Genomic DNA, 18,516 nt, shown 5'->3' on the forward strand with positions numbered 1-18,516 from the left:
CATGTTTGAGTTTTAAACAATTTATAGATTTTATTATTATTTCTTCTAATTTGTTTTCCTAGTACACAAAATCTGTCTGTCTGCGTAGATCAGCACTTTACGTGTGATTTTCATTGTGTCGAGTAGTTTAACAGTACAGAATCCGTTCTGGCCTGCAGGTGGCACTGTTGACAACACACAGTCAGTCATTAAAAATCGTATTTCTTCAGGTAAAAAACAACAACGTATTTCCCAATTCTTAATAACTTAAAAGCTTAATAATACCTTCTTAATAACAGCATTGCAATTATTTGCAAACAAACGCATATTAGGTGTACTTTTGTACTGTAAGTTGTACTGCTTTGGATAAAAGCATGCCAAATGCGTGAATGTAAACGCATTGTCTGTGACTGTCAATGTGAGCATACAGTAAAAATATGTATAGTAAGAGAAACAAGGGGTCTCTTGTGTAAGGAGAGCCGTGGGGGAGGAGGGGGAATGGCCTCTCATTGCCCCGTGAAACGCACAGGCTTTTCCTTTCGGTGTCCCCAACCACCGTAGGGGATTTTCCCAACTGTAAATCTAGTCCATTCATGGAGCCCACAAACTCTGGCTGACAACATTCCCTCCACTGCCACACTCCTCATTACAGGCGACCAACACTTCTCCAGTTGTTGACTGTGTGCGTGTGTCTTTGAAATGCTTTCGTTGCCCTCGAGCCATTCCTGAATTGTTTCCAGGAAAAACAAACAAAACGGAGCAAAACAAAAATCTTTCGTGGAAAACCTACTGAGGATTTTTCAGCACCTACAGATTCGTGAAATAAATGTCTATAAAATACGAAGGGAGGGTTTGTAAATACACAACAATGCTTTTCACTATGTTAGCATTTCAGACTTCAAAGCTGACATAAGCTCGACAGAAGTGAGGTTAAGATGTCTGGGGCAGGATTTTGACAGTAAGCTGAGATGTCTGTGCACCTTTCATTTAGCAAACCTTGCAACCACTGAATGTTCTCAAAACATGTGACCTTCTCAATGGTGATGTCATCGGGACAGTCATCAGATGGTCTGTGATTAAACCAATAGTCTCAGTGGAAATATCAGCAGGTCAACAAATACACAAGAAAAACGTACTGACATTTATTAAAAATGCTTTTGATGTTTTCATTATTTGGTTACATAGCTGACAGGTTGCAAAGTTGTAGAAGTAATCTTGAAGTCCAAGATCTTTAAAATACAGGTATTTAAACTTAAAAACTTAGGGATGCACTGATACAAAACTTTTGTACCGATACATATTTTCAATGTACCGATACCGAGAGATCATTTAGTTTATACTTCTTGTTTGAAATTATAACGTCATGAAATCACGATTGTTTTCTCCTTCTTATGTAAACCCTGTGCATGTAAAAGACTCATCCATTGAATCTGATTAGACCATTAGCATCGCGCTAAGAAAAACTAAAGAGTTTCAATATTTTTCCTATTTAAAACTTGATCCTTCTGTAGTTACATCGTATACTAAGACCGACCGAAAATTAAAAGTTGCGATTTTCTAGGCCGATATGGCTAGGAACTATACTCTCATTCTGGCGTAATAATCAAGGACTTTGGTGGTGTACCATGGCTGCAGGAGGCGCAATGATATAACGCAGTGCCCGAAAGTAGTCCCCTTGGTAATTTTCAATAGCAGGGGACTATTTTCGGGCCCTGTGTTATATCATTGCGCCTCTTTTTTTGAGTGCGATGCTAATGGTCTAATCCGATTCAATGGATTATGCTAAGCTATGCTAAAATTGATACCACCAGACGCGGAGATTGGCTGAATGGATTCCAAAATGGGAAAAATCAAATGTTTAACTCTAGGGGAGCTGGAAAATTAACATATATTTTAAAAAAGTGGAGTGTCCCTTTTACATAACACCAACTGTGAAGTTACAGTTGTGATGTACGCCTCAACATCAAATACACATTAAATTAGTACAATGTTGTTACAATGCTAAAAACAAAGTTGTGACTGCTGAGTTAGCACTATATGCTAGTTAATGCTATATGCTAGCTTTATGTTCTAAGTTACAGTTACGTTTCAAGTTAATTCTTGCATCAATATCTTCTACAACTACAACAAACTGCAACCATTTTCCAAAATACATTCAGCAAGCTTTATATTTGAGTTCAATGAAAAATCCAGAGAACTTTTGTTGAGAATTGTTTACGCATCACCTAAAACCAAATTCCCTTCTTTCCCTGTTACCTCACTTCCAAACTGTATCATCACCTCAAAACCTGGACAAACCTAACAAACGAACAGGATGCTTTGTGTCAATATTGCTCTTCTGTCTGCTTGCAGCACGTCAGAGGTCCAAGCGAGTTTTTCCTAATTGCTCCAAGGGCCTTCAAGGGCAGTAATCCACTATTGATGGCGCATTTGGGGAGGAAAAGACCTTGGCTAACAAAGAGGTCTGACAAACACAAGCAACGTATACTATGACTTATTGGAACATTGGATTGAAAAACACGCGGCCCTTCCAAAGAAACAATGCAAACAACCTCATCCCGAGAGCACCGAAACAGACGCAGTACAAAGACGGTCACAGAGAGCCTTTCAGTGAGGCCACCGAAGTTTGTGTTTACTGAATCCAATAAACCATCAAATGGCGGAGAGTTCAGGAATGAAAATATCTCGTCATCACTGTTTGCTCCGACATGTTATGCCCAGATCTACGTGACCTCTTTTAGGTCATTTTGTTGGATGACATCACCCTATGATTGAGCCAGGTCAATCATTTGCTTTTAGGAAATACCCATACGTTTAGAAAAAATATTAAGTCTATTTTGAAGAGTTACACTGGAGGCATTTTAACCATTGAGGGCATATTAAATACAACTTGATCTTGAAGTTAGATGGTGGCCAGAATTACCTACTCATATGGTTTGGGCAAGGGCCATCTTTTATACCCCTTCAAGGTGAACCTATTCAGAGCAGGTAGTGACAAAGTAAACAACCTCTTAAGTTTACAAGTTCTGAACTGAATTTAATAGGACAGAAGTCCGCTTCCAAACCCTGCTTCTAAGGCTTTAACAACAAGTTGTGTATTGTGCCGGGAAATGCGTCATCGTACACGCCAGCCTTTTTTGTTTCTGGCACCATGCAGTGGTCGAGAGGTCCAGCGTGCTTTCAGGATTCGCTGTTGTAATTTTGGAGAAGTAACTTCATTCCTGGTCTGTCAAAAAAGAACCTTACTTTTCTGGCAGCCAGGAAAACTTGCTCAAGGAAAAAGCAATGAAGGATCAAGCGAAAGAGGGCAGAGGATGACAAGTTCATAAAAAAAAAGAGCAGTACACAAGCCGTCGTGCAGCTACGAACCTTTACCACTCGAGATGAAATATGTGCGTTTGTGTCGAAGCGATGTGAACGTTCATATGGAAATACTATATGCTACCATTTGTTGCCATGGATTTGGGAAAACAAAACAAAACGCTTCATCTACAATGCCTACAATGCATTGTGGGTAGTGTGGGGTGCCCTTCAAAGTTTCCTCTCTAAGGACATAATTATTACAACACAAGATGTATTACCCTGCCGAATGATATGAATCTATGATAATAATGGTAATTATACAGTTTTGGGTTAAAAATGAGCAAACTCATTCCTTTACTGATCGAGTGAAACCATGTTTCTGCCTCGCTCAGATTCGCTACGATAAGCTGACTATGAAGATATTTTGAGCTGTCGGGTTAGATTTAGCAAGAAATTTTAGGTTTATGTCATTCGTCCTTGTGTGTTTACGTCATGTCTGCGAGTAAAGAAAAGATTTAGTTACTATATCACGTGTGTGACTGCTGCTGGAGAAGCAACAGCATTTTTCTATCAGGGGATGTTGATGAAGTTTTGACTGCAACAAAGTGTCATACTATACCACTCAAGTGTTTATTTAGTTTTTCTCCACGTTTCAATTTTAACAGTTTAAATGATTTTCCCATTTAAAAATACATCTAAAATCTACCGTAAGTACTGCAAAGTTTTAAATGTACACTTTTATTAAATTGTTTATATGTAATATAATAATATGTAATATTTTAGTTATGCTTTGAATCCAAATTAGATTTATCACGCAACCATCTTTCTATTAAAACTTTTTACTGCCAACAAAACTATATTGCATAGAAAAAAGGTAAACATTATATTTTGTATATGATAGATTACATTGTAAATGTAAATATTATATTTCTTTACATTTTATATTTCTGCATATAATTTTCCTGCTTAAAAAGTATATTTTAAAGATTAAAATCTATGTTTATCTTTTTTGTATGTATAGTTTTATTGTGGGGATATTATTTTAATCTTGCATAGGATCATTTTAAATTTATATTAATATATAAATAATATAACCTGGACCACAAAACCAGTCTTAAAGGGGACATTTCACAAGAATTTTTTAAGATGTCAAGTAAATGGTTTCCCCAGAGTATGTATGTAAAGTTCTAGCTCAAAATATCATATAGATAATTTATCATAGCATGTTAAAATGTGCCGTTTTTTGGGTGTGTCCTTTTAAAATGCAAATGAGTTGATCTCTGCACTTAATGGCAGTGCTGTGGTTGGATAGTGCAGATTAAGGGGTGGTAGTATCCCCTTCTGACATCACAAGGGGAGCCAAATTTCAATTACCTATTTTTACACATGCTTGCATGGTTTACCAAAACTAAGTAATTGGTAGTGTTGGGCGTTATGCCCCATTTTGAGATCGTCCTATCGTCAGCCTGTGACGCCATCGGCGAGTAGTTTACTAGTAGTTTAGTAGTTTACTAATTTTTTATTTGTTAATTTTTTACTCATTATAACAAGTCCCTTGATTGGTGGACAAAAAAGAACAAGAGCAACACCGTCATGACCCATTCTTAAAACTGATGCCATTAATGCGAGCGCATCATTAAAACCCCCTAACCATGATTACTTAATAACTGTAAAAACATGCATCTGCGCACACACACACACGTGCACACATACAAACAATTCAATGAATTTGTTTAGTGCTGTTGCAGAACGCTACACGTGTCAAGCAGTGGTGCTCTCATGAGGTGCCTTTTTAAACACATTGGTTCAGCGGAACGCGATCATATTTTAAACACAATCATACTTTAAACACGAGGGACGTGTTGCTACAACTCATTGAAATGCATATCATAAACAGGATTAATACCTAGTGATCTGACTTCGGACAGAGCGCAGCTCTCTGCACGTACGCGAGAGTGAGAGAGGCGCCAATATGCAGTGGGTCATATTTTAAACAAAAAGTAAAGTTTGCCTCAGCTCGCATGAAACGCATTAAACTAAACAAATACACAAAGATTACTACTTTAGTTTATCTTTAGACTTCGGACAGATGCGAGAGCGCGTGCATGTGAGATAGATAGAAGCGCAGCTGGATTTAGTGCTAGAAGGAGACGCGCGCATTAAGTACAGGTACGTGCAAGAAGGATTTGGATGCTAATGTAAAACTATGATGATAATAATAATAACCATTCGCCAACTATCGTCATGAAAGCCTGCCATTGGCGATATGTCTGAAGATCGTCCATACACTATCCTATTGTCTATCGGCACAACCCTAGTTACTGGGTTGTCATTTTTCACATTTTTTAGGTTGATAGCAGAACTGGGGACCCAATTATAGCACTTAAACATGAAAAAAGTCAGATTTTCATGGCATGTCCCCTTTAGGTCGCATAGGTATACAAGTATTTGTAGCAATTGCCAACTATTCACTGTATTGGCCAAAATTATTGTTTTTTATGCACAAAAATAGTAGGATATAAGTAAAAATCCTGTTTGTGAAAAATTTTTAAAATTTCTAACGTAAATATATCAAAATAGATTTATGATTTGTAAGATGTGTTGACAAAGACTTTTGGACAACTTTAAAGGAAATTTTCTCAATATTTTTTAAGAAAATTTTTTTGCACCCTTAGATACAGTACCGGGTTTTCAAATAGTTGTATATTGTCCTATCCCAACAAACATAAATCAAAAGAAAGTTTATTTATTCAGCTTTCAGATGATGCTTAAATCTTTATTTTGAAACTTTGACCCTTATCACTGGTTTTATGGTCCAGGGTCACATATATCCATAAAACTCATATCAGCCATACCACAATTTTAACTTCTTAAATTTGTGCTATTGTACTGTGTGCAAAAAACTGTGTAAAATATTAAAAAGTAATATATAAAAGTTACTGTTAAGTTTAATACTTAACAACAAAGTTTTAATTGAAATGTTTCAGTGGTGTGCACACATTCAAGAAACTATTCACTTGTAAAATATAACGGACAGCCAGCAGGTATCAGGACCTGTATCACCCCGAAGGGATTTATCTATGAGAAGTCTTTTGGTGTGCGATGACACACAGCCCTTTCACATGCCATCATATTGCTTAGTTGGTCTGTCGCGTGTGCAGCTCAGACATTTCCGAAACCCTGCTGTTCGCATCAGAAGGTTTTTACGGAGGCAGATAAAGGTGGGTCGTCGCGCAATTGACGTCTCTCCTTTTGAATCGAGCTCTGGCACAATTTCCGATCACACTGCGCTTTCCACCCTGAACCCAAGTAAACTGCGCACAAGCCCAGCTTTGCAAGCCGGCCAGGGTGATTAACCAAACTGCGCCCGGGCGTTTACTGTAATTATATTTGTGTTATACCGGCATCGGCCATTTAAAAAAAACATATTGGTCCACCACTAATCATTTGTACATAAAATCTCATATACTATATTAACTCATTCCCTGCCATTGACGAGTTATCTCATCAATTAAGAGAAAACATTTGCATGAAAAATGTGTTCGTGATTAGTTTTTGTGGTAATCTGTAATATCGCAATTACCCACTAGATGATTACCCAAACTATTAAAAAACTGAAACAAAATTATTTAATAATTTTACACTCCTTGTATGTTTTGATAATTGTTCTGAATCTGATCTCTAATGGTGCATTCACACCAGCCGTGCTAGAGGCGGCAAAAACGCACTATTCACGCGTTTACCAGCTTTATTCACGCGTGAATGCCGTGCATGAATTTCTAGACATATGAGACATTCACGCGGAAATTCGCCTCATGGGAGGGGCTTCTGCGACTCCGCTGAGACTCCGCTTGCTTTCTGTAATCACATCACTACTACAGAAATGTCCTGATTGGTTAGCGAGGAAATCTGCCGAAGTTCAGATTTTTGAACTCCCGCGTTCCTGCGGCAACGCTCAATTTGTGCGGAACCATTTGTGCGTACTGGTGTGTACCCTGCACAACAAAATTCCTTTACAAAAACGCAATTATTTGAGCTTTTTGCTAAACATGTTGTATTTTTGAAGAAAAATACCCATATTTAAGAGTTTATAACACAGAAAAAGTTAAATATAGAATAAAGATGAAACGTTTTTATTCCATTTTGTTTGTTTATATATTGTTTGTTTGTTTGAAAGCAGAGGGTCTATTCTTTCATTTGATATATTTGTATGTTTATATATTTTTAGAATTTTTTTTTCCTGGAAGGCATTTTGTAAAACTTGAAAATCACAACTTAAACTAAAAAAAAAGACTCACAGGAATGAGTTTGTTATGCATTATTTTATTTAACTTATTTGTAAAAATTGAATTGCACCTGTCAAGGTGACCCATAGTAACTGGATGAAGCTGTGTCATTAATTTCAGCCGGTTGTTATCTGGCAATAACAAACCTTAGAGTTTGTGGCCAATCAGAATCAAGCATTCCAGAGTGCCGTGTAATAAATAACAATACAATTTAAGTAAATGTATTTGTTCGCTACTTTAGCACCTGTTCGTGAATGATTATTTAATAAATAAATAAATGTCTTACCTTTTTAGTTTTAACAGTAGAGTGACAGCAGTCTCCACCATCATAGTTGCAGAATGCTCGGTTGTTGATGGCATCGCAATAATTATCACCCATGAAAGGCTGAAGGGAAAAAAAACACAACATATGAACCTAAACAACTTCCTTTCTCAACAATGATATAATGTTATGTACTGTAAATAAAATCTTTATGGTCACAAGATTTGGCTCAATGCCAAATAATATTACGTTTCCACCATAAACCACCATCCATCCCTGAATTAATATAAACCTGTCTATAAAGAGACAGCTATTCACACTCGCATACATCCACAACGGTGTAAAAATAGACGCACAGACTTGAGTCTGTTGCAATTATGTTGCCCTGGAAAAATTGAGCTAGTATTCCCGGGCTTGTGGATGGAGGAGACTGCTTTTAATGGGGAAACCAAAGCCCTATTAAACTTCTATGTGTCTCCCTTAGGAGTTACTACACATTTCCATCTTGACAGGCACAAAAGGTTGCACAACACACCTGTGACCTTTTCCAGTTTGAAATCATCTCTCTGCCCCGACCCAAATGCTTTCAGAGGGCTGCTAATTACCACCCATCGAAACTGGGTCAGGATGAGGTGGGTTCAAAAGTCTGCCGTTCTAACCCACATAAAATGAACTGGTCACCTCGCTCACATAACGCTGAGGCCACTTACAGTATGAATGATAGTGAGGTGTGAATTTATTGTTTAAGGGACATCAATCAAAAATAAAAGTACTGAAATATAAAATAAGGTTTGAATCGATATTTTTAAATTAAAACAACTTCTCTTGGAAATTAAGTTTAACCAACAAATTACTCTGTATTGAGTATGAATATTTTTAATGCTAAAAGATCTGTAGTAGTAACAAATCCCCATTTTTGGAGTACAAAAAATATTATTCTGTTACCGTCACACATGCTTATTTAGTTTCAAAGTGGTATTTTTGTCTTTTTGATGTTGGACACTAAATCCTCAGCCTATTTTCATATAATGAAAGTAATGTGACATTTATTCAGTGTCTGGATAATTAATTCAATTAGTTGGCTTAAGAACCAAATCAGTCAGATTTTGAAAAAGAATCATTCAGATCAGTTCTGTGAACTGAATCAAGCGATTCACTTAAAAGATCAGATTCAAACAAATTCTTCATTCATAGATCGGAGTTCCCTACTTCTCTCATTAACATTCCAAGAACAGCTAGGGCGGATGTCCGAATAAGGGGCCGTTCACATGTCGCCCCCTAAGATGTGTGGAAACGCTAGGTGAATTGGTTCTTGTCACATGACCTGCAGTGCGCTAACGGCATTCTGAAAAGTTGAGATGTTTTTTACCCGATGCAGTGCGGACGCGCCTGGAAAAAACATGCGCATCACACCCGCGTCACTTCTATTATGAGCGCGCATACTGCACGCTAGGGCTGTCAAATTTTAATTCGAATTTCGAATATTCGTCGAATGTAAAAAAAATATGCATATTCGAACGTAAAACTTTGCATTCGAATTTTACCTGTTTCAGGAAGCTCACGCAACGTGATGATGACGTAACTGACGCGGATTGTTATACAGAGCGCGGCTCAGCCAACTATGCGGAGCAAGCCAGCGTTATTCATTTGAAAAATAGCAAGAAATGACAGTGGGGATTACGAGTCGGACAGAATACATATTAAAAGGGCTGTGTGATGCTTCTTTGGTTTTTGGAGCATCAACTGGAATTCATCCGCAAAGTGAAACTAGCTGAGATGACAGAATTAGTGTCGTCTGCTTTTAAATGCAGTTTTAAAGTTTAAAATAACTGATCAACACGAAAGTGCCATAATACAGCTGCTTGTTTAGCAATATTAAAACCATATGTGCATCTACAGAGTCCACACCGCATATAAGAGAGTTGCAATGTAACACCGCGGTGGCTTTATTTTTATAACTGACTGGAAACTTGACTTTCACCTGGACATTTGATATGCAAGTTTTTCATCAACATTATCTGCGTGAAATATAAACATGATGATCATCTGCCAACTCGACTGTTTCAGCACGTCCTCTATTAATTACGGAGAGTCTGCTTTATTAACGGCTTCGCTCTGCGCGTAAGTTAAACATTTCTGTTCTGTACTTTATTACTCGCATATATTTCTACATATTTTCAACCAAGGAACACACAAAATATAATATAAGTTGCTGTGAATAGCGTTTAAGCTTGACAAAATTTAAATGACTAATGATCTTTCCCATTTATTTTGGCTTAAATAAAGATTCATTCGTTTTCATACTTTATTAGAAACACGTAAATTTATCTACTTATATATTATATAAAATGCCCTATATTAATATGCATTGTCTATGTATGGCATTCGTTTTGTACATTTACAGGTGCACAAATATACTGGTTAATTTAGATTTCATTAAGACACCGTGTGCTCTGTGTTGACTGAGGCTCTGTACATTTTTTTGTAAATTTAATTAATGTATGGTACATAAAACTATTTGTAAATGTATTCATGGATAGTTTCTTGACTATGTTTGTGTTAATAGCCTACACACGCTGGCTGTTGAGGCATTTTGCACTTTTGTTCCTTAGCATATGAATTTAAGAAATTATGTTTAATTTATAAGTGTTTATAACATTCGTTTTAACAAAAAATATGCTGTGCATGATTTGTTTATATTATTGGGGCTTTGTGCTGCGCCCTCTTGTGGGCTTTTAGGAGTATTTTCTCCAAGATAAAGTAGGTCTTTATAATTCGAATATAATTCGAATTTTATTATTTTTCAAGGACGAATTTCGAATTTACTTGTTCAGCCATTTTGACAGCCCTACTGCACGCCTACATTTGAAAAAACGAACCTGAGTGCGGAAAAGATGCGATATGTAAACAGGCCCTAATATTTTAGTACAGCAGTAGACATATGGACTGCCTAAAGTTTTATGTTATTTTAAGCCTACCTTTACTTACATTATATGAAAATCAAATGCAAGGTTTTCATAATAAAACCATCAGTAATAGCCGTGAAGTGTTTTGGGTTAAAACCACATGTTCTTCTACAAAACATAGATGATCGAAGAGCAAAACACCGAAAAATGTTGGTTCAGTCTTTTCTTTGGCAAAGATGCAGTACATTGTCTTCAATAAATATTTTATGCTAACTTTAGCACATTCCCCAAGAAGACACAGTCACTGTTTTCTATTCTACCTCAGTGATTTGAGGACGGCTGGAATGTGATATCCTCTAGATGAGGTTTCCAGGTTTCTCAAATACGCAAAAGAAAACAAATTATCCTTAAAAACAAAACAAAGGTTGTAACAAATCCCACTTGTCTGCTTTTGTTGGCCTTGTTAAACCTGACTCAGATCGGGCTAGACTGATCCGTAAAGCAAAAGAGAGGAAGACACCAAGCGCAGCGTGTTTGTTTATGTACCAGACTTCAAAGAGCGTGAGAAGATGGCAGAAACAACTGTTCAAGGTCAGGTTCCAGAGAAGAAACCTCATCTGCCAGACCTCCATGACTGCGTTGAGCTTAAAGCTACGACTGAGAGATTAACTTGGACATACTATTGTGATAAAAATGCGACAGAATTTGGAAAAATAAGTGAAAACAAAACAAAGATATCTAGCTGAGAACAGGAGAGGTTGGTCTTACCTCACATCCCTTGATGCAATGGAGAGACTCGGGATTAGGGTACCATTTTAGTCCCATGGTGCATATGATATTCTGTAGGACAGATATAACAAAAAGTTAGGTTGAGAATCAATCTGTTACCATATGTGATAATTTTTTTTCATAACCGTTTTCTAAATAAATCATCCTTTCAGTGAAAATATAACCTTGATATCTTTAATATTGACTAAGTAAGATTGAAATCAATGAGTGGAATCAAACTTTGTTGCTTTTTATCTAATCACTACACTTTGAGACTTTAGACTGGTTTTCACATACAGGGTCACAAATAATGAATCTTATAATGTCCGGTATAAGAATAAGAAACATTACACTAAAGGAAAACATTCAAATCCATAAAAATCACAGTCCATTTTCTTTAAAAAAAAAATCCAGATAATTTACTAATCACCGTGTCATCCAAAATGTTGATGTATTTCTTTGTTCAGTCGAGAAGAAATTATGTTTTTTGAGGAAAACATTCCAGTATTTTTTACATTTTTAATGGACTTTAATGGACCCCAACACTTAACAGTTTTAATGCAGTTTAAAATTGCAGTTTCAAAGGACTCTAAACAATTTCAAACTAGGCATAAGGTCTTATCTACCGAAACGACTGCTATTTTTTTTCAAGAAAAATAAAAAATATGCTCTTTTAAACCACAACTGCTATTCTTCCTCCGGCTGTGTAACGCGCCAGCGCGACGTCACATTGCGTAATGACGTCAAAAGGTCATGTGTTACATATATGAAATGCACATTTGCGGACCATTTTAAACAATAAACTGACACAAAGACATTAATTAGTATCATTCCACATACAACAATGTCGTAACGTTCCTCTTTTCCACACTTGTACACACTGGGGGGTAGTTTCGCATACGTCATTCGTGACCTCTTGACGTGATGACGTATAACCAACCGGAGGAAGACGAGAAGTTGTGGTGTAAAAGTGCATATTTTTTTATTTTTCTTGCCAAAAATGACAATAGTTTCGCTAGATAAGACCCTTATGCCTCGTTTGAGATGTTTATAGTCCTTTGAAACTGCAATTTTAAACTGCATTAAAACTGTTAAGTGTTGGGGTCCATTAAAGTCCATTAAAATGAGAAAAATCCTGGAATGTTTTTCTCAAAAAACATAATTTCTTATCGACTGAACAAAGAAAGACCTCGACATTTTGGATGACATGGTGGTGAGTAAATTATCTGGATTTTTTTTTAAGAAAATGGACTAATCCTTTAACGCTAAAACACTTCACACCGTTACTGCAGAGCTGTCACTTTCTACCGCCAGTTGGGCTCCGCCCACAAAAACATTGGCCTCTATTTTAACGATCTTAGCGCATTGTCTAAAGCGCACGGTCTAAACGGGCGTGTCCGATGCCACTTTTGCTAATTTAACGATGGGAAAAATGGTTTGTGCGCCGAGCGCACGTTCGAAAAGGGTTGTTCATATTTTCCTAATGAGTAATGGGCGTGTTTTGGGCTTAACGTACAATCAACCAATGATATTATCTCTCGTCCCCTTTAAAAGCCAGTTGCGCTGGCTCTATGTCTAATCCCTATTAAGATGACGGACTTTGTAAACTGACAAACTAAGCGAAGGAAGAAGACCCCCAGTTTAAGTATAATGTTAAAAAATTTGTTGTTTTCATTTTTATTGAAATTTAAATTTTTTGGATTTAAACGTTTAAAAGAAATTTTCTTTCAGTCGTACAAATAGCAGGCTTTTAATTGCTGTAAATGTATTGATATCCTACATAATCATTGTAATCTCATAAAATAATTTGCAAATATACAAGAAAAGGTTTGTACTCTAAAAATACAAACAAGAGATAAAGAATTTACAAACGTGCGGAGAGCCGAAGCGTTTCAGCACTAGAACAGTGCCATGGGATTTTTACAAAGCATTACTTAAAATGTTTCTCATCTCACCATATCTACATGTACAGAGTCATCACATACAATAAATCCGAAGGCTTTTTTTTCAATATTTAGATTTTTTGCACCCTCAGATTCCAGTTTTTTATATAGTTGTAACTCGGCTAAATATTGTCCTATCCTAACAAACCATACATCAATGAAAGCTTATTATTCAGCTTTCAGATGATGTATACATTTCAATTTCAAAAAATGACCCTTATGACTGGTTTTGTGGTCCAGGGTCACATTTGTGATGGTTAAAATCGATAAAGACTCTGGCTTGGAATTAATAAAACAACCTATGTCTGACGTAGAGGAGTCATTAACCAATAGGAGTGCTACCCGGTTTCCCCCTAAAGGGTCTGGTGGACCTCACTGTCTCGGCCTCCTGGGTTAACACAGGTAAAGTGGATGTTTGGAGAGGTCTGGGTGAACTTCAGACTCAATGGGGAATGGAAAGGCTGAGCGTAAACAGAACATTTCCAAGAAAGCAAGCGTTTGCCCTCCTGGCCAACTGCGGCCATCCGCACACTTAGTATTCAGTGTCATACTAACAGTCCCAGTGGCTTGTTTACTCAAAGCCTAATTTAAACCTGCTCCTGAACTTCTGCTTGTTTTTATAGTTTCTCTAAAGACCCGAGCTGCATGGGCACTCCCTGCCTTCTATTAAAAAGACTTTTATACTATCTGGTCACAGACCCGTTGTCTGACCTTTCCCTGCTCTCCATGCTTGCACGGTGTGTGATTAATGGATGGTTTCTATATTTTAAAGAGACGTTGAAGCATGCATACATATGTGGGGATGCTTTACTGTAAAGTGTTACCAAAATGTTTAACCTACTCAACCAACTGGTAAAACCTACTGGCAGTTTGCAACAGATAAATACGGCAATATTAAAGTCTCCTCTTCTTTCAGATGCATAGGGAAGATTTGTTTATGCTTCCTCTATACGCAGTCTAATTAATCAAGAGAGAAACCGCAAGGCACAAATCACATTGAAAAAATGAAAAGCAACAGAGCGCATTAAAGTGTCTGTAGAGGAGGAAATGCAAATATGGAATGAAAAAGCCAGACAACCTCATAACCGCTCGCGGGCATGACGTCACCCAAAAATGTCATTCAAGAGTCCATATATATATCAGTGACATAGTAAAGACGGAAATGGATATTCCTTGAGACCTGCGTGGCCCCTGTGACCCTAACCACAGTTTTCTTGTTTGCGCTATTGATATAGTATGAAATCACCAGTTTCCATACAGATATGGAAGAAGGAGGCGGATTTTTGTCTCGATTAAGTTGCCGTTTCGAGCCCTGGAATCACGTGGTGGTTCGCGGTCTGTCGGACGGACGCAAAGTCTCCCTCGATAAAATCTGTTCTCCTCTTACAAACTCTGAGGAGCATGAGAGTGAAAGGAAAGAGCCATTCAAAACGTTGCAGCAAAGAAAACAACCCATGGCCATTTACTGTCATCCACTGAATGACTGACTGAGACCACCATCTGGAATATGACAATAGTTCAAAAGCAGTTCGCAATGTTGTCATGGTTAAGGTTAAGCATTCTTTGGTTAGTAACCACTTCTTTTGTCCAGTTCTGTGGTTTAAACTGTTTTGAATCGAAACAGTGATTGTGAGGAAAATAACATTTGGTTTGTATGTTCATTCATCAACATTCATTATTTTTGAAGCACTTCATGTCCAGTCTCAGACTCTTAGAGGAAATGACAAGGAAAATAAGAAGTATGCGTCATTACTTAAAACCTCTTACTGGTCGAAGATCATGGGTGGCCTCGAGATTGCAGCCCGATTCTACTTGTTTACTTATTTGATGTAAAAGGTTGTACTTAACACAACAAACAGTGCACCACTAAAATGTTCTGTGGCACAACTTCACACTATATAAAAACACTTGTATTAAAGTATTTATTAAAAAGTCTTAAAAACTACCATCAAACCATCAAAATTATTTAGAAAAGTAAACAAAGCGTTAAGTGACATGACCACATAAACAATCTCTCACTGTAACCGTATCCTTTTTGAGTCTTCTTATAACTTGCTGTATAAGCATCTATACAAAAATGTTTTAAAAAGCGCAACCAAAACCTAAAAATGCATAACGTAGCATGTTGACAAAATATTCTCTCACTGTTAAGACCTGGGTATACTTTAGGGGTGACACTTACGACCAGTGTTGGGGAAAGTTACTTTTAAAAGTAATGCATTACAATATTAAGTTACTCCCCAAAAAAGTAACGAATTGCGTTACTTAGTTACTTTTCATGGAAAGTAATGCTTATTTAGCATATAGTAATGCTTACATTGCAGGTGGCTTTTACGACTGAGAAGTTCTGCATTCAGAAATTGCATTTTCCATGGCAAAAATGTCTTGCCTGCCATTTCCGTTTCTGACTCAAACTGTTCCTGCTCAGGTGCTCATGCATAAGTTCGTAAATCTACGTTAATATGTTCAGTTGAATGCAGTACATAGTTTTTTTTTTACATCGAATTAATTAAACTGAAAAGTAACTCGCATTACTTTTTTTAAAAAGTAACTCAAATATTAATATGTACATTTATAAAGTAATGCGTTACTTCACTCGTTACTTCAGAAAAGTTATATTATTACGTAATGCACGTTACTTGTAATGCGTTACCCCAACACTGCTTAAGACTATTTTTACAACGACTAATCTATCGACTAATGTATCGATTAATCGATTATTCTAAACGAATAATTTACCACCAAAAATCAACAAACATTCCTAAATCCTCATATTTTTTTATGTGGCATATTGTATATAAATACTATTTACTAAATGCGTACATTATAAATACAAATATATATTGTTATTCATTATGTCTTTCATGCCATTACACAATGAAATGTCCTTAAAACGGCAGGCAAAAGAGAGAACAATGTCAAATTTACTGTGCCTTCCATAGACGCTGTATAAGAAAACACCCTTGCATTAGCTTAACTATAGTGTTTCTTTTTGTGTAAACAAGAGGCAGAAAACAGCAGAAAAACAATGAAATCAATAAAAAATATTGATGTTGACTAATTATCAGCGTTGACGCAGTCGATTGTGTCGACCAATCGCGGCAGCTCTAGTATACTTCACTTTCTACCTGTACCTCATAGATTGTGCAAAAAGGTTAGGATGTAATGTAAATGAAGTCCCCCCATAACGGTACATTCACATGTTAACGCTTAACGGAAGGCTTGTCTGAAGCGTGGCCAACAGCCAATCACTGCGGCCGCAACACAAGCTCCGGTCTTCCATAAACGTAATTGGCTGGCTCTGCCTAGGTTATTTGCATAAGGCGATATGATTGGCTGATGCACGCGTTGCCACTTGAAAAGTTGAGAAATGTTCACCTTCTGCCGCGAGCAACGGCACTGACGCGGCGCCGACGGATCCCCAATTCAGTTCGCCAACGCTTGACCTCACCCATTAAAAGTGAATGGGAAGCGTCAACACTTACGCCCCGTGTGAATGCGCTGTAAAGAGTAAGAAGCCCTATAGGCCAGGAAGGGTATTGCAATTTGTCAAATTAGGTATACTTTATACTAAAGGTCTGGGAACCATTGCCACCAAAGGACTGCCCAAGAGGCCATATGACTGACGCATAAAGCATCAACTCATGTTTTGTTTTGTGCCGCCTCACGTTTCACGAGTTCACACTTACAAATAAGTTGGATAGATGCATGCGCGTAATTTGCACGGGGGTTACGGGGTCATGACTCCGCAAAAATCAAATCCAGCTAATATAACCCCCCAATATCATCACATCATTCAGATTAAAATAAATATGAAATATTCCGAATGAACACTTTTGTTCGTTTTCTTTATTAATCTCATTTGCCAGCAAGAAAGATAGTGTTAAAGATAGTATCTGTAATGTACCCCCCCGCCCACCGCACCGACAACTTGGTATTACCCAACCCGCTTTCTCTACCAAGTTTATTCACTATTTTGTGCATGCGCAGTGGCTGGGATGAATGGTTGGAGAAAGCTGACGGTGCATGATGAAAAGGACACTGAAAGGCAGCCAGTCGAGCCAGACAACGATTTTTCATTGTTGGTCGACACCAGCCAAAAAGAGGAAAAATCCTGACCAAACGGAGGTAGACACGCGCGAACACACGGTGAACAGCTTTATTTTTATCCTTTCATTGATAACACCAAAGCTGATCTCCATCAAAAAGTTGCTTGTGACCAAGAAACATTGCATTAGGTGACGTCAAACGAAACCTGCGTCTTAAACAACAGCACTGTTTGCATATTAGGCTTTACGGAGGGTGTGCTAAGAACGTCGGCAATTCGGCAAATAGATGTTAAGCTGTTTTAAACAACTTTAAAGAAATGTGGACGTTAACTTCAGGTGTGCTTGACTTTTAAGCAGCTTGTGTGTGGAAACATCCGTAAATTGTGCGGGGGTAAACGAGTCATCTGTATCAAAACGTTATGATTGGCTCAAAGCTGTTAGCACGGTCTGACGTCCATTCTAAATACCGGTAATCTATATTTTTTGCTCACACATAGCGCTTACGGATAAAAAACTCGTAATCTTACAACCTCTCTTATTGGTGCTTACACATGACATGTAAACTGCAATTTAAATTACAAGTAAAGACTGTATGTGTGAAAGCGACTATTGCCTGAAACATTTTATTTGTTGATTTAGGAACCTCTATACCACTGTCTTGCTAAGATTACTTAACTGTAGTTATGCATCTTGCTTTTAAAAGCACAGCGGACAGAGCAATAGACAAATGTCAGCAGTGTACAGTAAATGACAGTGTGTACGTGTGGTCCGGTCAACGTGTTCTATTTTGGTCGGGTAAACATCATGATGCATTGGATTTTAAAACAGAGCTGAACAAACACTTATTTTCGTTTTTGATTAACGCTCAAAAAACGTATTAATCACAATGCTTTCATTAACAACTGGCGACTGGAGTGCGTTTACATGATAAAGTGTTTATTCCGATTACCTTAAGTGCTTACGTTCTTCTAAGTTCATCCCTGCACTTTATAGATAAACTACTTCATAATTGCATTAAAC

The 18,516-nt window shown here is 37.3% G+C and overlaps 1 protein-coding gene across 1 annotated transcript in view; it reads right to left on the reverse strand.

Annotated features, from left to right (window-relative positions):
- Positions 1-18,516, reverse strand: part of pappab (pregnancy-associated plasma protein A, pappalysin 1b) — a 119,624-nt gene that overhangs the window by 10,170 nt on the left and 90,938 nt on the right. The window contains exons 20-21 of the mRNA XM_065284293.2: positions 11,505-11,576; positions 7,855-7,953 (exon numbers count right to left, since the gene is read on the reverse strand). Of these exons, the coding sequence (XP_065140365.1) occupies positions 7,855-7,953; positions 11,505-11,576 (171 nt within the window). The remainder of the gene's footprint in view (positions 1-7,854; positions 7,954-11,504; positions 11,577-18,516) is intronic.

Source organism: Paramisgurnus dabryanus, chromosome 5 (genome assembly GCF_030506205.2).
Source record: "Paramisgurnus dabryanus chromosome 5, PD_genome_1.1, whole genome shotgun sequence".
Lineage (NCBI taxonomy): Eukaryota > Metazoa > Chordata > Actinopteri > Cypriniformes > Cobitidae > Paramisgurnus > Paramisgurnus dabryanus.